Here is a 21,899-nt window from a genome sequence, read left to right on the forward strand (position 1 = left end):
TGCCTCTCTGTACTTGCATTCACCCTTCTTAATTGATGTTTCGTTACTTCTACAAATCATAATACTAGCTATTAATATCTCAACTAATTTTTTGACTGGTCATTTGATATATGTTCAATAACCCTTACACATACTTTTTTACGATTTCATTAGGGAGTTAGTGAAAGTGAAAGAACAATGACCTCTTCCAAAACCATCAAGAGGATTGCTAATCTCACAACCATTACGTTTATGCAACATAATGGCAAGACCTTGCTTGAGCCTAACAACAATGCTAACATCACTATCCTTCTCAAAATCAAGGATGGCTAAATTACCCAAAATAGTGAGAGTAGCTTGCCAACAACTTTAGGAGACAACCTAGGGGGGACTTAAAAAGTCTTCTGAAAGAAATCTAAAAGTAAATTGACCTTAAACTTTTTTATCTAACATGTATTGCTATAAAACCCTGCCTAAAAGATTATACTAGTTCCAAGTTTAAATTTTCCAATAGAAAGTAGGGGTGCTAAGAAGCATTTTATAATGTTTGTGGAGGCTTCATGCATCTATGGTTTAGGTGATGAGTTAGAATTTAAAGATTTTTCTAAATATTTGACTAAGAAAGCATACACCTGATATATGAATCTAGCCCCTAGCTTTGTGTAGACATGGGCAAGTATGGCAAGTTATCAAGTTTTTCTCTATCCATGAAAAGGTGATAATGTTTGACCTAAGTAAAAATATTCAAGCTTTAAAGAGGGTTTACGAGAGTATATTAAATGGTTTTGATATTGTAACCTATTCGTCTATAAAAGGTTTTAATGAGAAATAAGTTGTCAACTATGTATCGAAGACTTGCATAAGAAATATAGGATATATCTTAAGAATTTAACCACTTTTTCTAACTAAGTGAAAAATGATTGTCATATCAGTAACTTCATTATCATTTTTAGAATAAATAACTTTTTTATATTTTATATAAACTATGGCAATATTTTTTTTATGTCTTTTCTATTTTATGAAATTTTCTTTTGTATACATAATGCGTATAAAGACTTATATATGTCATGTTTTAAGCCTTTCAAAAAATACATGGCAGCCACAAACAAATTTTTTTTAAAAAAAAAAAAGACAGACCATTTGCAAAGTTAGTTGGCTTGCTAAGCTACACATTGGAAAAGATATAAGCTTTTTATGATGAATTATTTTTTGATGGTTAGTCATTTTTATCCATGTGAACTGTTTAGTTGTAATACATTCTGATCATACACAAGCTCTTTAAACTTTTTATTTCTAGTGACTAATTATTTTTTTTCTACTTTGTATGCTAACTAAGATGTATCCTTATGCATAGGTTATATATATATATATATATATATATATATATATATATATATATATATATATATATATATGTGTGGCTTATCATCATTGGCCATGTTATCTCTATCTGGTAAAGCTCTATGGTGGCTAAGCAGTAAGTTATGCACTAGCCAACTAGTAAGCTATTTATGTTTGGTTGCTTTCTAATGGTCATTTGCCTTCGTTACACTCTATTCATTTTGTTCAAGCTATGCAATACATCATGCACTAACTAGGTCGCGAGCTCCTTGCACTATATCTCTCTTTTATGTATGGTTATCTTTAGCCTTAACATCTATATCTAGTTAAGTTATATGCTAGCCAAGCCATATCTTTTTATGTTTCGATCCTTTTTTTTATGGTTAGTCAATTTTAACCATGTCATGTCTATTAGGTCAAATTATATTCTAGACAAGTCATGAACTTATTATGCTTGTTCTTTTTTATTGGTTATGTCATATCAATCTAACTAAGTTATTTGTTGGTCAGGTCACAAGCTCATTATACTCAGTTTCTCATTAATGGTTAGTCATCTTTTCCATATCATGTTTGTCTAGCCAAACTACATGTTGATCAAGTTTTGAGCTCTTTACGTTATGTTCCTCTCTTATGGTCAGTCATTGTTAATGATGTTATATCTATTTATCTAAGATGTATACTGGTTAGGCCATAAGCTCCATACAGTTGGTTCCTTTCTAATGGCTAATTGTTTTTATCCATGCTAAACCTATTTGGTTAAGTTGTATATTGGATAAGTCATTACTCTTAGTTATTGTATAGTGGTTGGTTAATTTTAGATATATCTTGTCTATCTAACCAAGTTGTACACTAGTTACGCCATGAGCTCCTTGTAAATGGTCATCCTTTATATTGGGTAGACACTTTTAGCCATACCATGCCATTTTGACTAAGTTATGCTCCTATAAATTATAAACCCATTTCATTTGGTTACTTTTTATTGGGAAGTCTTGAGGGATATGCCATGCCACTTTATCTAAGTTATATGATTGTTAGGTCATAAGCTTATTATACTTTGTTGATTTCTATGGGTTATTCATGGGGTTATGTCATGCTATTTTAAATAAGTTATGTGTTAATCAGACTTTAAGCTTATTACTCTCGATAATCTTATTTTTCCCATATTTATTTTATCATACCTTGTTAATTGTGTTAGCTATGCTAAATTAATAATTACCACCATGTCGCCATGTTATATGTTATGACTTTATTATTGTTTTTCTTACCTAATTTAGCGGTCCATACTTAAAAGAAAATGTGCAATTTATAAAGAGATGTATAAGAATCATCCAAACCAATGAAAACACCATTGAATGGGATGAAAAGAATATATTATAACATGAATAATTTTCATTTCATCCAGGCTAAAAGAAATCCATCATATGATGTTTTTAAATGTCAAAAGATATTCTAAGTACATAAAAGAAGAATAAGTTGTCAACATGACTAGAAAATGACACAAATATAAATGTGAAGTAAACTATTTTTCACTGAATAAAATTAAAGGTATTTAGTCATATTAAATATGTTAAGCTCACCATATGATTCCCTAAATCATCTTTATTTCTTTAAAATCTTTATAGTAAATGGTCGATGTCTCAGACGTTTAGTTTATATTTCTCATTGTCTATAACCTATTGATAAAGTGATCATCACCCAAACCTTTACTTTGATGATTTTTTAGGACAAGAATCTTTCTAATCCCTTCCAAAAAAGAGGGTTACAATACATGTACTTATATTATAAGGTCTAGATTTTCTCATGCATATGCTACCAAATGAGCAAACATGGTTGTAGAAGAGGTCCTAATGCCAAACCTATAGAAATCAACCTTTATATTTCTAGTTAAGCACTCCATAAAATTTATCACTTTCTAGACACATGATGGATTGAAATCTTAAAAAGGAGTTAGAGTGTTTAATTTGGTAAGTTCATAGTAGATTTACTAAAGGAAGATCCAGTTGTTAGTTTCTTTAGTTTTTACAAGTAAATTGAAGTAGTTTGGCCTAAAAAAACCTGTTTTTTTTTTTGTTTGGTTCTAATCTAACAACATAGTTAATGTGATGTGATCTCAATGATTAAAGATATCCTTTTTAATCAAAAATACCAATATCACAACATTGTGTGGAGGACTTTTGTTAATCTATGATTTTTTAAAAAACTTCTAAACAATTTGATTTCCTTCTAATCAAAATTATATCTTAAAGCTCTTGTACTCTCATGCCACATAACTTCTAAAACTCTATCCCTTATATTTTGATTACTCACACAACTTGCCACTCGCCTTCTTGTTTTAATTCTCTATACTTGCATGATATACTAATATTCACCGTGATCTAATCTCATTTATTACCATGGGAATTAAAATTCTGAGATTATGATGCACGAATAAAGCGATGGTTTTATTTGAAGCACGTGGCTGACCACCGTAATCTTCTTGTCTCGGTAATTCATGTCATAACAGAGTGATATTGGAAGCTTTATTATTTGCAAGATGTCAAGGCATGAACTGCGGCGGTGTGTGTCAACGCGCCAGTGAATCGCGTGGAGTGCTTGAGCTGATAGAAACAGGTTTGGGCCCGGAAGCAAGAGCGTAAACTTTGTCTGCACGTGACTTTTCTCTGTTACCACTAAACTTTGCCCAGCATCAATCCAAAATATCTAAAGCAGTGTCCTGTACTGATAAAACCACCCCACATAGTACACACAGCTAATTCAGTGCTATCACATCATCCATCCAATTTTAATATTATCGACGGCAAAATATGATTCGATGGTTTTATATTTTAAACTGTGGTTTTATTTTTTAAAAAAATTATTTTTAACATTAATATATTAAAATAATTTTAAAATATAAAAAAATAATTTAAAATATAAAAATCTCTATTCAGATCATAATCCTAAACAAACACATAAAATTTCATTAACTAAAATGTGATTTTAAATCCCAAAGAGAGTAACTCCTTTGGATGGTGGTATAATTTTGATTCTCAATTCAAATCATGAATCATGGAAAAGCTGAATTTTGCAACTTAAAGGAATGGATTAAGATTAAAACTAGTAATGATTTAAAGTATTTTTTATTTGATAATATATTTAAATAATATATATTTTTATTTTTAAAAAAATTATTTTTAATATTAGAATATCAAATAATTTGAAAATATAAAATAAATAATTTTAAAAAAATAATTTCAACTGAGTTTCCCACATCATGATTCTCTAATCATAGTAGCTGCGGGACTTGCCTTTTTATTATTATTATTATTCGAGAGCGGTTTTCGAGCAAATTTTACTTAATAGTTTTTAAAAATATTTGCTGACGGGTCATGGTTGACTTGAATAGAGATAGGATTATTATAATACTTAGCAGATCACTATAAAGTTCACCTTCTTTTCCATGCAGAGAGCAAACAAAAAAAGAAAAGAAAAGGGAAAGCTGATATTATATTATATTAATTTCGTCTGGGATGTATTTTAATAGACTAAAGTATGAGCTTCGAGAGATTTATTCTATGGGCCATGCATGGAACCAAGAATATTTTATATGGACTGGAACTTGGAGCTCTGTGGCAAATTCTTATCAGATGAGATATTTCTTGGTTCTTGACAACGAAGCCAACACCATGCTCCTAACAGATTGTTGACAGCTTCAGGACCTACTATGGAGAATTAATTCATGTCATTTTCAGATTTTAAAGGCCACTTATCAGATGAATAAAACTATTTATTGCTAGAGATAAAAAAAAAAAAAAAAAAACTATAGCAATCTGAGTCGCATTGTCTTAAACTTTCAGAGGGTGCTTTCGGATTTTCAAGAAATAACAAATTGTGATTTGAGATTTTGAGAGGGCTGGCAAAAAATTGGAGGAAAATAAATAAATAAATAAATAAATAAAGTGTTGAGCAAAACTACTATCTCATTAGAGAAAAGATGCTGAGACAATTCAATAGTCATCGTGTAAAGCGATGTTTGAACAATAAATGACTTTTCATGTGTCGTTTAAAGGGTATAGTGACTTGTTACTTTTTAACGAGAGGACAACACACGTATTTATAATTTTTTTTAAAATGATATTAATGCTTAATAATTTTCAAAATTACTTATAAACCAACTTGATAATAATAATAATAAAAAAACTAAATAAAATTATGAAAGTACCCATGCTAAAAAAAATTCCACTTTTAACAACATTCAAGTTATCATATTATGTTTAAAATTGAAAAATATGAAAACACCTTTTAAAAAACTCCATCACTTGATTTGTTTATTTTATAAGAATGAAAGTATATCTATTAATTTGATAATGATGAATGAATTTTTATAAAATTACTAAATTACCTTGAATAACTTATTAGTTTTATAGTTGTGACAAAATGAATATTTCACTGTGAATTTTGACGGAGAAAATTAATTAAATTGCAGACGGAGGAACTAAGTTACTAAACAGGCATGATGGGATGATGATGTATTGTGAATGATTGATTGGTCAATGCAGATGAACTTGACAGGGGAGATTGCTGCTATAATTGTGGTTTTACTGCTGGCAGTAAAATAGTGTTTTTTAAAAGTATTTTTAAAAAGATTAATTTTTTTTAATTATTTTGAATTAATATGTTTTTAATATTTTTAAATTATTTTAATATGCTGATTTTAAAAATAATTTTTAAAAAATAAAAAAAAATTATTAACATATTTTTCTAAATAAAAAATATTTTATAAAACAAAAAGAACTACACTTTCAAATAAGTTAATATCCCTTTCAAGATATCAATTTTCATCATCAAAACCGATGCTTTTTTTTTTTTTTTGGTGATGTTGACTTCACATAGATGGACTCTCGATAAAAGTCACGACCACCCAGAATGCTTCAAACTTTCAACGTTTGAAATGGGACTGCAAAGGGCTACCAGCAGTGAATTTATGGTGCTCTCTGGCCTACCTGGATAGCTGTTTTGTATCAGTGCTGAGTCAGACCTCTTCTCTCAAGATCTCAGGCATTGCTTATTGAGCTAGCTGCTTATGATTACCTCCATACTTGCACTCCTGGATTATCCTTGTTTTTCGAAGAAAACACAAAAAAACAGAGGGTTTGCAGGGGATTGACGCCTGAAACCGGAGTCGAACATTAATTGAAGGATTGAACTAGGAGAAAAGGGTCTTGGTGCTAATGAGGATTGCTGACCTTTGGTCTTAAAGAGAAAAGGAAAGCATGTTGCGATGATTGCCCATAATTATTTTATTGTACAGATCATTGCCTGAAGAAAGTTTCCGTTCAAAGAAAGATTTAGCTGAAACATTAATGCAGTGAAAATTGATCGAGTACCAAAACTTCCACTAGCAGAGCTCACCCTGCAATTACAAAAAAAAAAAAAAAAAAAAAAACAGAGAGGACGAGCTGTTCTTAAGTAGGCCACACCAATGTCTGAACTGACCAGCCTGGTTGGACATAATTGTCAAGCATGAAACCCAAGGCAATTGGAACAAGTAAAAGATTCGACAATTGTACAAGATTTCAAACCTACTGGAGTTATTATTATTTTTGAAATTAACATATGAAAATGATCTATAAATGTTAAAAAAAAAAATTTATTTCTCGATAAAAAAGGGAAGGGCAGTAGATGCAGATTGAAGTTGAATATTGCCGTGATAAAAGAGGAGCAAATAAGGGAAAATGCCTTCCATTGACATCCATTCTCTTAACGTGGAGAAGGAATATAATGGGGAGTTGAACAGCAAAGATGATGTTGGTTGGTGGATCAACCCTCAACCTCTCTTACTGTGTTTTCTAAGAATAAAACAAGTATTGTTTTGACTAAGAAACTCCACTTGTTTCTTTGCCTATCCGTTTCTCTTTTGCCTTCCACTAAAATAAGTTGTGAAGTCACAATTTGCCAAGTAACTCCTTTAATGGACGAGGAACATCAATGCTCAAATGAGGGGTTTCTGATCTGCTTGATAGCATCCATGGTTGATTGATAAAATAAAACAAATACGGATTTGTATTTGAATTAGGAAAATCTCTCACAGCTATTATAAGATGAACCCAGAGACAATCTCAGTCACAGACAGAGTCACAAAGACGAAAACGATTGTTTTGATTACAAATACGAAGGAAACTTCCATTGTTTTTCGTTTTCCCAGGTCTACGGTTTAATCTGTATAGCTCTATTGGCCAGGCCCGGCCATTAGGTATGCCGCTTCTTTTATGGCCGAAGCACTCATGATAATTATGCTGCAGGCGACATCGATGAAGATTGGTAGAAACTGGTAATTGGGAATTTTTTTATTTTATTTTTTACCATGAAAGAAAAGCTTGCTATCAATTAAATCCCGATGCAGATCTTGCACTGTGTGTCTGGCTGTCTTTGCTCAAAAAGTCAGGGCATCCGATATTCGAACGGGACGGAGTTGACGGGGCAAGGATTTAAATTCTTCCCAGTTGAGCAGAAAGTCATGCGTGCTCTTTGCTTCATCAAGACGCTTGTGGTGGGAGATGATAAGGCTGTTGAAAGCGAAAGGAGTGTTTGCTTATAAAGAATACCATCTAGATGGGCCAGGTTAATTTTTTTGTTAATATAACTTCATTTTTTTAAAAAAAAAATCTAATAATTGAGTTATTGATTTGATTGAATTTAATAAGTCCAATTAATTTAAAAATAAAATTAAAAATAGATATTGATAGTAAATAAAAAGGAAAAAATTTGGCAATAATTAATTATAAAAAACTAAGATGTTGATACCATACTTGGAAAAAAATAAAATAAAAAAACTCTTTAGAGACTCATTGTGATTTCAACATGAACACCGCTCTATTATCTAAAAATGCTTTAACGTTATCGTGAAAGGCATTGTGATGATACTAAAAGAAATCACCGAACCGTCAAAACAACAACCTAGAAAGAAAAAACAAACAAATTATTGTGAAGAGAGTTTCTAATGTTTATATTTAAATCACATAACTGGATCTAATTTAAAAAATTATTTTTTAAAAAAATAAATTTTAAAAAAATAATAAATAAAAGAACCCAAAATAACTTGATCATTCTCAAAATTATTGAATAACCATATACAAAGTGCATGAAAAAAATTAAATAAATACTAAGAAATGAAAAAAAAAAACTAAAAAAAAAAACATTAGAAAAGATCATAAAAACCTTTAGAAACTAGTTTTACAATTTTTACCTTTTTTTTATTAAAAAAATGATTGGAAAACCCCTTACAACATTTTTTTTTTTTTTTAATTCCTGGGATATGCTAAAATTAGCCTAGAAAGACATGAAACCACTCTTTTCATCTTTTGGTCCACTCGAGGCATGGGCCTTGCACTATCCTAAGTATCTTCCCACGTACACAAGAGCCTTCAAGGGGCTTCCGATCCAAACCAGGCCAGCCTTGGAAAGAGGCAGGGTCATCAAACCAGTCAACTCCATGCCAAGGTGCAACGCTGCTTCGTTTACCCCTTCTAATTTCCCTTCAGAACAATGGGAATCTCAAAAGACTCGAGGTGGTGCGGTTTGTAAGTTAGCTAATCTGCCCAGCTGCACTCTGATCAACATGACTTGTATGAACCACGCAAAACTCATAAGCTCATTGTAACATGAGAGCAAAAATGCTTGCTAGACTTACAAATTCTATAACATTAAGCAGGTCCTCCATGATGCATCCGATCCTTCCTGTTGAAGAGATTTCCAATAAAAATATTTTGTTGAAGAAGAAACCATGGAAAAAATGTCGATCAATAGGGACACACTGAGGAGAAGCATAAGCTACAATTGGACTTCTGCACACAGAAACACCCGAATATTTTTCTTATGAAATCTGGTTACAGTGGCCAAAACTGATGCCAGTGGCCTTCTATTTACAAGGCTTTCAAACCTTGTTTCCCAGTTAGGAGCCTCGGGTTAGCATAATCAAACAATTTATCAGAAGTCAGTGCAAACTATCTCACAGAACTTGTACCTATTCGTGTTAGCTGTATGACCGCATCACAGCAGTTCTGACATAAAATCTTGCTACAAAGAAGAAATTCTATTTAGCTTCCATGATTGAATTCGCACATAGAAAAATCTTTCAAGCTTTCATAAAATCTTAAGAACACCTAATTTAGCTATGTCAGAGGCTTGACACAGACTCTCTTGAAAAGGAAATGATTAAAAAAAATATCATTCTAATTCCAATCACAGGACGTGCAAAACCAATGATACCAACAATGCACCAATACACATCCCAACCATACAATTTCATCAATATAAATCTGGGTCTCCCTTAACCTCCCAAAAACAACAATAGTATAGCTCATACATCAATTCAACCAAATTCCCTAAAACCCTCAAAACCTGGGCAATAATGATTCCTCACTCGCACACAAACGTGAAGAACAGAAACAACCTAATAAACGAATCCACCTATCTCAAAATATATTTTTGCAGTCAGGTTTTTCATTCAATCGGTTGGAAGAATATTACCCCCCTCTTAAAGCAAAACATAATAGGTGAGTGGTAAAGACCGGCAAAGATATCATAAACCGTATTTTCACTTCATAATATATCTGTTTTCCAGTGCATCACACCCTCTAAAGTGCAGTCACTCCAACCACTTCCACAGTCACAAGTGCATAACACCATTGTATTGTGAAAACTCCAAGGTTTCCAAGATTCATGCGTTTGCTTATCTTTGAGAAGCAAATTTATCAAAACAAACAGCAGATATCCAAAAAACAACATTAAATATATAGCTCCCCGTCTGAATAACAAAAATTGAAGCTGCAAATCCAGCACCAATAAACTATTACAGCTAATTAGAATTTCAACAAAAAAGAAAAGAAAATAAGCTTGAACCTCACTAATCAAGCTGCATTGCTTGATCAGCTTTAGCTTTTGCCAATGCGCTCAATTTGGTCTTCACCTTTCTCTTCCCTACTTGAAACCCACCTCCACCTTTCTTCTGCTTATTCTTGTCTTTACCATCAACCTAAACATAAAAATATCCCCAAATAAACAAAACCAAAAACCTTAATTCCAATTCAAATATGCAATTAGCCATTCAAATATGGGAATTTTTTTTTTTTTGTGTAGAAACAAAAATTAGAAAATAAATTAAAAAAGAAAGAATAAATAAGAGAAAGAAGCTTACTTTCATCTTGTTTTTCTTCGCTTGAAGCTTCTTCTGCTTCTTCTCCTTCAGTTCCTTCTCTCCTAATATTACCAAACAGAAATCAACAGTGAATAAATATTAAAAAACTAAGATTTATAGAGTTTGGGAGAACGTAAACTGAGATTTACGTTGAAGCTCGAATTCATGTTGTCTCTTTCTACGACCTAAATCGTTCTTCTTCGACATTTCGTACGGATAGCCAAGGGACTTGTTGGTGTTTTAATTTCAGGTGCGCTTAAACCCTAACCCTAGAACTGGAAAGGTTTTGATTTTAATCGGTGTAAAGGTAGTTGGTTTTGTTTTATATCTTGTTTTTTTTAATGTTTTTTTTAGAAAACAAAAGTTTAATTGTTTTTATTTTAAATTAATTTTTAAAAGTTTTTCATATTATTGTGATGCTTTATATAAAATGTTTTTTTTTAATAAAAATATATTTTTTTATTAAGAAAATAAATATATTTACAAGTAGAAAAATATTAACCTTTAATGAAGTTACATTTACCCCCCAAACGTCATTTATTTTGGTTTTTAGTCCCTAAACTTCATTTACTTCAATTAACCTTTTACATACCATACAAATCGAACTGATTTCTTTCACCCGACTCGTCCCAGGCTCCCAGCTATTATTTTTGGTCCCACCCCCAAACTTCATTTATTTTGCTTTGTGGTCCCCAACCGGCTTCGATTAACCTCTTACATACTGCATAGATAAAACTGATTTTTTTCTAATGAAATTAAACCAGATCGACCCGACCCGTCCCAGATATTATTTTTTGTTCTCTTAGCTGATGGGCTCGATTTTGCTTCACAAATTCAAAGTGGACAATAGGTTTACAGATTTCCCTTTAGTTTAAACTAGTTAGTTGCCCAATGTCACGTAGATTTGTTTTACAATGTTGTTACAGTTAGTTAAGCCTGACAGTGTGATCCATTGGCTCGGTTTTTTAATCTAGGTTGGATTTCAAAGTAAACCGGCAAGTGTTGATTTAGTGTGGGCCAACCATCATTGCAAGTTTGGTTGACCAATCAAAATAGAATTCAATTTTTTAAAGAAAAAAATTAAGAAAACATTAATTTAATTTTTTATAAAAAAATTAAAATAATATTTTTTTGACTTGTGATAAACTAAATTAACACATCACTTCCTTGTCTAGATCATGATCTTGATCTGGTTGATAACTTTTTATTATAGATTTTTTTATTTAATTAAATATTTGTTGTAAAGACAACAAGTAAAATTATAGAGGTAAAATGTATTCTTTTAATATAAATTTTATTTTTTTATTAATGAATCACTTTATTATTTTAATAAAGATATATTTTTTAATTTGAAGTATTTATTTTTAAATAAAAACCTATCTCATTAGCAAGGTTTTTTTTTAAAAAAAACATATATTAAAATAATATATATAAAAAATAAAAGGTAAAATCATATAAAAAATCCATAAAAAACTAAAAGAACATAAATTTTATTTTCAGCACATTTCATCACTATATTTGTTATGTTATATCAGAATTCCAAGTTAAATCAAGTTTTGACCACTATCATTATTACCTCAATCCTGGGACCCAAGCCTGATCTCGTGGACTCAGCAAGTCCAACGGCGCCGTTTGCCTAAAACATGATAATTAAGGTGGCAAAATTGAAATGATTACGGCGGGAGAGCAAGAGAAATGATGTCGTGTTTTCTTTTGGACCTCTTGAAGCTGTTCCATTCTCCGAACAAGGACCTGTTCCAACCTTAAAAAAAAAAAAAAAAAACTAATTATCTTGCTCCAGTAATAAGAGTCACCTGTCTGCTACATGAAAATATCTATTAAAACCATTAAAATAATATGCAAGATTCTATCCCTGTCGGTCATAATTCACATTTTTCTTAAAGTTACTCAAACAAATACTAACCATTATCTCACATCACAGTATCACACTCATTATATGAATTTGATGTGACATGACATGGCATGATCTGATCTCGGTTTCAACATTCTTTCATCTTTTGTCTTTCTTTGGTTGCTCCTCAAATCTTTGGGCCATTTGATCTTGTTTCTATCAAATTCGAGTGGCTGTTGAGTTTTTGCAGTTGTATAGCTTTAGTGGGTTCAGTTGGGGTTGATTAGATTTGCTAAGTTTGGTTATTCTATGATCTGGTAAATTAAAGCCTTGGTTTGTGATTATTGAGAGATGGGGAGTCAGTGCACTAAGCTTACACATTGTTGCGTAGATTCACAGTTCAAGGCAGCTGTTGTTGAAGTTCCTGATGTTGGTGGGTCAAATAATAGGGTTTTCTTCTCTTTTGGGAAAAAAAGAAAGTTTATTTTTTTATGGGTCGTAACCTTTTTTTCCCCCAGGAAATGAAGATAAGAGTGAGGTTAATGACTTGCCTACATTCCGCGAATTCACACTTGAGCAGCTGAAAAATGCAACATCTGGTTTTGCAGTAGAAAATATTGTGTCTGAGCATGGGGAGAAGGCTCCCAATGTTGTTTATAAAGGGAAACTGGAAAATCAGAGGAGGATTGCTGTTAAGCGATTCAATAAAATGGCCTGGCCTGATGCTCGACAATTTTTGGTGCGCTACCTCTACGCCATCCACTAATGTACTTGGATTCTTTGTTTGCATTTTTAATTTCATTATGCAGACTGCCTATCGGAAACATCAACAACTTGACAAATTTTTGTTTTTCTTCATTCGAGCAGGTGCCATGTTTTAAATTATACTAAGAGGCATGGACTACCTTCAGCGAATTAGTATGACTAGGATCGAGTCCCTTTATTTACACCCCCTGTTTAGTTAGCAATAAGACAAATTCTGGCATTTCTTTGTTCAATTTGAGGTCTATTCGTGAATCAAGCCTTGGATGAGTGATGAATGCCAATCTGTTTATGTATTCTCATTGAGGTCACAAAGACCTGCTTGAAGAAATACCTTGGTTTGAGTTTACTGTGTCATAACTTGAAGATAATTTTCTGTTACAATAATAGGAGGAAGCGAGATCTGTTGGCCAGCTACGGAGTCATAGATTGGTAAATTTGCTTGGTTTCTGTTGTGAAGGTGATGAAAGGGTGCTTGTGGCAGAATTTATGCTCAATGAGACACTTGCAAAACACCTTTTCCATTGTAAGGCTTATTTCTCATGCATGAACCAGGATTCTGGATACGAGTTTTGTTGCATATTTGTGATTGTTTTTTTGGGCTTCTGATTGAATTCTGCATCCTAAATATGGTATAATAGCACCAATTTTCTTTTTTCTGTAAAATTGCATGACTGTCTTTCTACAAGTTTGATTATAGGGGATATAACCAAATCAATTCTCTCTTGAATCAGGGGAAACTCAACCTATAAAATGGGCGATGAGATTAAGAGTTGTTCTACATCTTGCAGAAGCTTTAGAATACTGCACAAGTAAAGGGCGTGCCCTTTACCATGACCTTAATGCCTATAGAATTTTGTTCGATGAGGTATGAAATTCTGTCTCCATTTCTCTGAAACAAATTCCTAGTTAGATTCTACCTGCATTCTTTATTTATATGTTAGAATTATACAGGATGGTAATCCAAAACTTTCCAGCTTTGGCCTCATGAAAAACAGCAGGGATGGAAAAAGTTACAGTACGAATCTGGCTTTTACTCCTCCAGAGTATTTGAGAACTGGTTGGTGCTTCTTGTTCACAGTACCGTTTCTTGCTGCTTTGATTTTGTGAATTTATGAAATTGAAATCAGAAGATCTATGAACAGCTAATGTATTTATGTAGTTAAATCTAATGGTGAGATCACTATACATTACCACCCGTTAAGGGCCTTGCTGACTGGCCTGCTCAAGGTGTTATATAATCTAGATCCTCAAAGCACCACAAATCTGTAGTTCCCATATTGTTCTTTTGGAATGTTCAAGTGTTCATGCTTGTAAAACTTCTGACGCATAACATTATTCTTCTGACCTGCCCAAAAGGTTTTCAGAATTTAGATCCATATAATGGAACTCTTATAATACTATCTAGACCAATGCATTTTATTATAGTTTTGAGAGATGTGCGATCTCTTGATGATTTCCCTGTTAGGCATGCTTTTCTTGCATTGTATAGAGTATGAGATTTCGGTCATATTTATCAATTTTGATTGCATCCCAGAATAGAGAATTTTGACTAAATTGTACTTGTCTGCATAATATCTTGTACTGGTGCTAATTTTGTGTCATCATAGCTGTCTAATTGTGTTCTTGCCCTCCAATGTATTTGGGCGCTAATATTATTTAATCCTTGGAATGTAAGTTAATCCAAGACTCTGCTTATGTTCCTTGTCTTTGTTTCAGGGAGAGTAACTCCAGAGAGTGTAATATATAGTTTTGGCACTCTTTTGCTTGACCTTCTCAGTGGAAAGCATATCCCTCCAAGTCATGTGAGTGCACATCATTCAAAAGTAAATTTACTAGTATAACTCTCGTTTGAATCCATTGATTGACATTCTAGATCCAGCTACCAAAAAAAAAACAACTCTGTTTTCATCCCCATGTTTACAAATACTTGTTACACAAGCCTGTCCACATAAATTTAACACTCAAAAGAAAATTGTTCCAGGCCCTTGACTTGATACGGGGTAGAAATCTTCAGATGTTGACAGATTCTTGTTTGGAAGGACAGTTTTCCAGTGATGATGGGACTGAGTTAGTACGCTTGGCTTCTCGATGTTTACAGTATGAACTCCAAGAGCGGCCAAGTCTGAAAGCTTTAGTCGCTGCTTTGACTCCTCTTCAGAAGGAAAATGATGTATGTTTGTTCATTTAACTGTCTTATCTTCTATACCACTTGTTGACTTCTTGTTTTGGTGCCTGCAGATTGCTGTGCTATAATTTCATCATGCAGTTAAACTTTTTTGAGTTCAGTGCCTTCTGTTGGGCAAGGATTCATTAGGATTTTAGAGGGGAATTTTTGTTGGACTGTTTCCTAGAGACAACTTGTTTTAAAAAAAATGCAAGAATGAAAATTGGTTGCGGATGACTGTACAGATACATAAATTCCTGAAATAGCATTGGAGTTTGTTTTTCTAGTTGATTTGTCAATACACTTAAACCATCAGGGACTGCTTGTAACTAAACTTGACATTAGAAGCGAGTCTTAAATAGTTTTCATGTTTCCATTTCCTTTCCTGTGCAGGTTCCTTCTCATATCTTGATAGGTATCCCACATGGTGCTTCATCCTCTCCTTTGTCACCATTTGGCGAGGCTTGCTCTAGAAGGGACCTGACAGCCATAAATGAGATCTTAGACAATATTGGCTATAAAGATGATCAAGGAGTGGCAAATGAGGTTCTCTATTTCATATTAAAGCCCTCAATAGGTTTCAAATAGTAGATGTTTAACCGTATTATAAACTGTATACTTTTCACTCTGGGCTTATCTGCTATTCTTGTTGTATTCACATTTCAAGCAATTATTCATTACCAAAGTGTTTTTCTGTTTCTTTTCTCATATAAATTGCAAATGCTCACTGGCTCGTTCTATTCGCATGTTCTCTAACCTGTCAAGAACACAGCTAAGATTGTAACTCAAATTTTTTTCCTATGCGCAGCTCTCATTCCAAATGTGGACAGATGAAATGCAGGAGACTTTAAATACAAAGAAAAAGGGTGATTCTGCTTTCAAGCAGAAAGACTATAGAATTGCAATTGAGTGTTACACTCAGGTTTCCTCCTCATTTCAAAGTTTTCAGTTTTCATTCATGAATTATGTCAGGAATTGTTTTTACATTAATTTGTGCTGTTCTTGGCTAATAATACAATCTCCTTATCATGCCAAGCTACCTGATTTTAATTTTTTCCCCACTTGTTTTAACAGCAAGTATACAAATTGTATTTGACAGACTCTTCTATGACTTGTAGTTCATTGATGTGGGAACCATGGTTTCCCCAACTGTTTTTGCCCGGCGGAGTCTGTCCTATCTCATGAGTGACCTGCCTCAGGAAGCTCTAAGTGATGCAATGCAAGCCCAAGTCATTTCCCCTGTATGGCACGTGGCATCGTATCTTCAGGCTGTTGCCCTCGCTACACTTGGACTGGAAAATGAAGCACATGCTGCGCTCAAGGAGGGTACAAATCTTGAAGCTGAGAGGAATGCAAACTCTGGACAAAAGTGAGACGTAACATGCTTTCTGGTGGTTGATGAATCTCCTCAATCCTATCTTTTTGTGGTATTATATTTATGAAGATAATTATGTGGCACCTATTGTGGGATCTTCTCTTCCATGGACATCAGGGCAGTGAAAGCTTCACTCAACTCCTTCTGTGAAGAAAGCAATTCTTCTTGCTGATGATTTCTTATGATGATATCTTGGAGTTGAGGTGTCTCAATATATGTTTTTTTTTGGCAGGCTTTGGCATTTCTTTCATGTAGGTATGCAAGTTCATTCATTCTTTGTGTGGTTTGCTCCATTATGCATGTATTGATTCCAAATTTTTTTCCTGCTACTTTCATTATAAACTAGAATTTTTCTTCTTATATTTTTGAAAAAGGAAGTTGATGAGACAGTGGAAAAACATCTCTAACAATGTAATTCATGCAAAAGATACATCCAGTTCTAGCTATTTCTTGCTAAATGATGTTGATTGTTTTGGGCATTGAACTTCCAGTTTGCTGTCATTAGCAGGGATGTCAATGGATATCTATTTAGTCGGATTTTTTTATATTCATACTCTATTTATTATATACCAGGTAAGAAATTCAGAAATACATATTCTATCCATCGGATTTCGAGTATCTATATAGATATTCATACAATTATAATTTATTATTCAATAAAAAATAAAATAGTAATATATATATATATATATATATATATATATTGGAAGAATGTATACATATTAAATGATAAAACTATACATGTTATAAATATGTATATATTATGTCAATGTTGATATATGTGTTTATTATATTGGATTTAAAAAAATAAAAATGTTCTACATATATTTCTATATAATATAGATAGATATATATTAGGTTATGTTTGGATTGAGTTTGATAAAATTTATATTTTATTTATTATTCATTAGGCAATATAATTATCTAAAAAAACCTATTTATTTGGGTTGGTTTGGATTGATATCCATGAATTCAGATTAGATTTTCACTAGCTTGGCATTTCTAGCTTTATATTATTTTTCATATACATTTCAAAGAAAGAACTAGGTATTGATTTGCTAAAGCTTGAATATTGGAAGTTCGCACATCTTCTGTGTGCTTTAGGAATGACCTAAGATACAAGACATGCGAGGCAGAGGAAGCAGTCTCTGAATTTAGTCTACGCTTCATGTTTGAAATTGAAATTGTAATAGTGGTTCTGAAGTATTTTTTATTAAAAAATATATTAAATAATATTTTTTTTATTTTTTAAAATTAACATTATCAAAATAATCAAAACCGAAAAAATATATATAAAAATAATTTTTAACAACGATTGTTTTTTTAAATTTAAGAAAACATGTTTTCAACTGTAATCGACGGACAACTAGCTTAAATTTTAGTTGCAATTCTCGCTTTTCATTTCTTCAAGGAAAGCGGTGAAATCAGGAGGAGAAGACCAGCCTTCTTCAACAGATCTCCCCGCCATTTCTCCAAGCTTCCTTGCTCTACTTCTTTACCTTCCATAATATGAGCCCCTGCCTGCTCTATGCCTTCTTTCTTCAAGCTATCACCAACCACTGCAGCCCACTTCTGCACACCAACCCTTCAATTCTTAAAATCTCAGTAACCAACTTTTCATTATAAAACTGCTCTGCAGAAACAGGCCATATTACCACTGGGACTCCAGCAATTATTACTTCAAGTGGGGAATTCCATTCACAACGTGTCACAAATCCTCCTAATGCTTCATGTTCAAGAATCAATATTTGTGGTGCCCATGCTCCTATGCATTGCAACCCAGAATCTACAAGACTTTACGATTTCCAGAAGTCGTGAAGAAGCGAAGTTGGCTATACTTCCAAAGCATACATAAACATCTGAATTTGCCTTCCTTGAACTGAGCCATTTCATACACTCATGTTCATCGATTGAGGCTTCTTTACATCTCTTTGCCTTATTTTCAACTACACAGTTCCATAGCCAAAAGAGGCCTGAATGCCATGCCTTTCTTCCTAAAACCTTCCTGTAATGATCAGCATAGCCTGGCTCCATCTTTTGAGAAATCATTAGTTCTTTCATTTAACATAATCCGGTAGTTGATGTCTTGTCAATTTGATCTCGCTTGGAAAATTTGGATTGACAAAAGCATCCGTGTCATCATATGATACCATCTTGTGAGGCTGATACAAACCACAAATTCTAATCTATGGCACATGAAGAGAAGAAACATGTTCCATGGAAGACAAATCTTGTAATGCCACAATGTGAGGCAACATCAGTTGACCGTGGGAAGAACCAGTCAGAAACTAAGCAAGTGGGACTATACCTTTTCAATAGCCGTTCAAGAGGGTTAATCCAGCATAGGGTAAGACGACAAGTATATCGAGTCCCAGAAAAGAAATTCGAAATTCCCAGCTATCACAATAAAGCCAAACGACTTAATGAAACCAAATCAACCAAAATATATTTATCACTCTTGTTTTATGTAGTTAAAAATAAGAGAAAACCCACCACTCTGTACGGTTTGCTTTGTTTTAAGAAACTAAAAGAAAGTTGAAAATGAACCGATTCAAATACATGATCCAAAATGCATTGGATGTGCACCACACTTAGCTCAGCATCCTGGCAAAGCACCTGTGCACCATTTTCATCTTGCCAGAACAAATACAGCCTACGCAAGGAAATGATTAAAACATTGTGACACCAATATGGAGATTTCATCATGTTTCTTGTAAAACCTACAATTGTGCAATCGTTCCACCAAAGTTACACACATTACAACTGTTAAATCATTTGATAGCATCCCCTTGTGCAAAGCTCATGGGTGAGGCTCTGAATATTCTTATTGTTACATGCTTTCCTTTCGACTAACAAATTGTGTGAGCGAGGAGAATGGTAGCCTACAAAGTCACATGAGCAGCTCGGAATGATTCCTTTGTTCTTCCATAGTAGATTGGCATGCTGCCAGTAAAGGTGATAAAATTCCAGCCAAAAGCCGATCCTCCAACAATATGTGTCCCTTGATTCTGACTATGTTCGGCTTGTTGCTTTTCAGATGGTTTTGCAAAAACCTGGCCTGGTCGGGACTGATCTGCTGTGTCGCGAAGCTGCTCCTGGGGCTTTAGTCCTACCCCATTTTCACCAGAGTGAGGTGCAGTCTTCCAATTGGTTGTACTGAGCTTTTCTGCTGTCATCTGCTTGTATAGTTCCAAAAGCAGCTTCAGCTCTGCAAAACACAAGTTACACGGTCAAAAGTACGTCTTATGAGCCAACAACAGATTACTAAATCTACCATCAAAGAGTGGTTTGGATTATTGCAAATGAATAATGTAAATGTTATTTGACCAGCTTATGAGAAACATTAAATGTCCGAAGAGGATAGAACCCCACCAATTCCATCAAATCAGGCTCAAATAACTCTCACCATAAGAATTGCAGAGAAACTTATGATAGAGTTTCAAGATAGAAAAGGCTGCAAATGTAATCATAGCTAAGCAATGAAAAAAACAACAAAACAGACCCAAATCCAATATATGAATTGTAGGTAGTGTACTGCTATTATCATTCTTTCCACAGGAGGTAAATTGATCACAGAGAGAAGACCTAGATTCAGCATATCAATTCTAAGTATTGTACTGCTATTAGCATTCTTTCCGCATGAGGTAAATTGATCACAGAGAGAAAGATCACATTTGCATTCAACTACCGTACTTAGTTAACTATGTGCCATTCAATGATACAAAGTGAAAATTGATGAACTTACTTTCTTGAAGTTCCTCGGCTCCTTTGCAACTCCGGAAGTCCACTGTTCGAAGCATCTTCAACAAAACAGAAGAATTTTAAACCCTTCACATCTTAACATCAAAATTTCAAGTACTATTGATTGACGCACTGACAAATGAAGACATGTAGTGACCAACTGCTAGTCATTGCAACTCTCCAAATGGTAGTAAAAAACCACTCACTAGTGTATACCTTGTCACTTACCACACTCCAGCCACATTCGCAGACAAGGTTTTCATAGTCTCAAACAAATGTAAAGATTAGTACTCAAGATTTGACCATGCAGGCAAAAATAAAGAATTGTTGCAAATAAACTCCACCAAGGGCTTGCATAAAGTGAAGTTTGTACCAGAAGATCATAATTCAATCTTAAATTAAGATTTTTTTTTTATATATAAGATCAACAAATTAAAAACACCCGTAATTTCAAAATGGAAAACACGATCATATCACAGGAACCGAATATACCAAGAAGCAATAATTATGATAGAACACAACTTCAGCACTACTAATTATTTATAACTCAAACCCAGAAATAAAATCACCTCGAACACACAAAACAAAAAAGAAACAATGAATTCAAACCTACATTAAAACCAAAGACTTAAATTTAATGATGGGTGTCTCAGAATGTACCTCAAGAAAATGGGGTCTGATATCTTTGACAACAGCGCGCATCTTGAAGTATCTGCATTCTTGAATTGGACCGAAATTGTCAAGTGATCTCTTCTTGGTTTTAGGAAGGACAGGAGGAGGTGGTGGTGTCGGTACTGCTGCTGGTGGCGGTGGCGGTGGCGGTGGCGGTGGCGGTGCTGCAGGTTGTGGCTGTGGAGGTGGAGGGTCAGATGGTGCTGTGAAACGTAGGTCTGAGTTTGGATTCGGGTCTGGGTTTTGAACGGGTAGGTTTTGGAGATTTGGTGGGTCCTGGACTGCTCGTGGTTCTTCCATTGATTTGATGTTGTTTTCCGCGTGGTGATTTTGGGATTTTGAGGTAATAAATAAAAGATTTGCCGGGAAAGAAAATGTGTAGTTGGGGCCTTGGGGGTTCTGGTTTCAGACGGATGAATACGAGGCTGTATGGAACGTGGTATAACTTGTAAGTTGTTTTTTTAAATATGTTTTATTTAAAAATATATTAAAGTAATATTATTTTATTGTTTAAAATTCCTTTTTGATAAGTAGCATATTAAAATAATTTAAAATATTACTTTTTTAATTTAAAACAAAGAAAAAAATAAAAATAATAATTTTTTTAAAATATTTTTAAAACACAAAAACAAAATTAACATTGTTTGTTTAGATTTTTTTTTATTTTCGTAATTTTTTCTTTGTAATTTTTTCTTATTACTTGTAATTTATGGTGCATTATAGATTGAAACAAGGCAAAATTACATTATTTTATTTTTATTTTTTCTGGCCACATTGCTAAAAAACATTTAATTTATTCTATTTTTCTAGAAATTTAAATTTAAAATAAATAATT

At 33.2% G+C, this 21,899-nt stretch overlaps 3 protein-coding genes and 1 pseudogene across 4 annotated transcripts; 1 reads left to right on the forward strand and 3 right to left on the reverse strand.

Moving 5' to 3' along the window:
- Positions 1 to 10,069: 10,069 nt before the first annotated feature.
- Positions 10,070 to 10,802, reverse strand: LOC118057755 (uncharacterized). Its single transcript, XM_035070431.2, has 3 exons — positions 10,645 to 10,802; positions 10,496 to 10,557; positions 10,070 to 10,333 (listed from the first exon to the last, which is right to left on the reverse strand). Exons 1-3 carry the CDS (start codon positions 10,700 to 10,702, stop codon positions 10,205 to 10,207), a joined length of 249 nt encoding a protein of 82 aa, XP_034926322.1. The 5' UTR covers positions 10,703 to 10,802; the 3' UTR covers positions 10,070 to 10,204.
- A 1,520-nt stretch (positions 10,803 to 12,322) lies between these two features.
- On the forward strand, positions 12,323 to 17,196 carry LOC118057756 (serine/threonine-protein kinase BSK3). 2 transcript variants are annotated; one of them, XM_035070432.2, is made up of 10 exons: positions 12,323 to 12,780; positions 12,866 to 13,086; positions 13,500 to 13,635; positions 13,844 to 13,977; positions 14,064 to 14,169; positions 14,829 to 14,914; positions 15,094 to 15,282; positions 15,670 to 15,822; positions 16,085 to 16,198; positions 16,395 to 17,196. In XM_035070432.2, the coding sequence occupies exons 1-10, from the start codon at positions 12,699 to 12,701 to the stop codon at positions 16,647 to 16,649; spliced, it is 1,476 nt and encodes a 491-aa protein (XP_034926323.1). In that variant the 5' UTR covers positions 12,323 to 12,698; the 3' UTR covers positions 16,650 to 17,196. The 2 variants fall into 2 exon arrangements, with proteins under 2 accessions (XP_034926323.1, XP_034926324.1); XM_035070433.2 differs by having other exon boundaries at positions 12,875 to 13,086.
- Positions 17,197 to 17,508: 312 nt separating this feature from the next.
- Positions 17,509 to 19,357, reverse strand: LOC118057817 (probable UDP-glucosyl transferase 73B6; annotated as a pseudogene).
- On the reverse strand, positions 19,329 to 21,486 carry LOC118057757 (uncharacterized). Its single transcript, XM_035070434.1, has 3 exons — positions 21,053 to 21,486; positions 20,397 to 20,451; positions 19,329 to 19,859 (listed from the first exon to the last, which is right to left on the reverse strand). Exons 1-3 carry the CDS (start codon positions 21,362 to 21,364, stop codon positions 19,534 to 19,536), a joined length of 693 nt encoding a protein of 230 aa, XP_034926325.1. The 5' UTR covers positions 21,365 to 21,486; the 3' UTR covers positions 19,329 to 19,533.
- Positions 21,487 to 21,899: the final 413 nt, after the last annotated feature.

This window comes from Populus alba, chromosome 2 (genome assembly GCF_005239225.2).
Source record: "Populus alba chromosome 2, ASM523922v2, whole genome shotgun sequence".
Classification (NCBI taxonomy): Eukaryota; Viridiplantae; Streptophyta; class Magnoliopsida; order Malpighiales; family Salicaceae; genus Populus; species Populus alba.

Excerpts from the sequence above, each read along its gene's own strand:
- LOC118057755 (XM_035070431.2), bottom strand. The coding sequence starts at position 10,702 with ATGTCGAAGAAGAACGATTTAGGTCGTAGAAAGAGACAACATGAATTC. Across the intron at positions 10,558-10,644 it reads ACATGAATTCGAGCTTCAAC|GAGAGAAGGAACTGAAGGAG; the intron begins GTAAATCTCAGT and ends TGGTAATATTAG. Across the intron at positions 10,334-10,495 it reads CGAAGAAAAACAAGATGAAA|GTTGATGGTAAAGACAAGAA; the intron begins GTAAGCTTCTTT and ends TTTTATGTTTAG.
- LOC118057756 (XM_035070432.2), top strand. The coding sequence starts at position 12,699 with ATGGGGAGTCAGTGCACTAAGCTTACACATTGTTGCGTAGATTCACAG. Across the intron at positions 13,978-14,063 it reads ATAGAATTTTGTTCGATGAG|GATGGTAATCCAAAACTTTC; the intron begins GTATGAAATTCT and ends AGAATTATACAG. Across the intron at positions 16,199-16,394 it reads CAATTGAGTGTTACACTCAG|TTCATTGATGTGGGAACCAT; the intron begins GTTTCCTCCTCA and ends TATGACTTGTAG.
- LOC118057757 (XM_035070434.1), bottom strand. The coding sequence starts at position 21,364 with ATGGAAGAACCACGAGCAGTCCAGGACCCACCAAATCTCCAAAACCTA. Across the intron at positions 20,452-21,052 it reads TCAGACCCCATTTTCTTGAG|ATGCTTCGAACAGTGGACTT; the intron begins GTACATTCTGAG and ends GTTTTGTTGAAG. Across the intron at positions 19,860-20,396 it reads AGCCGAGGAACTTCAAGAAA|AGCTGAAGCTGCTTTTGGAA; the intron begins GTAAGTTCATCA and ends TGTGTTTTGCAG.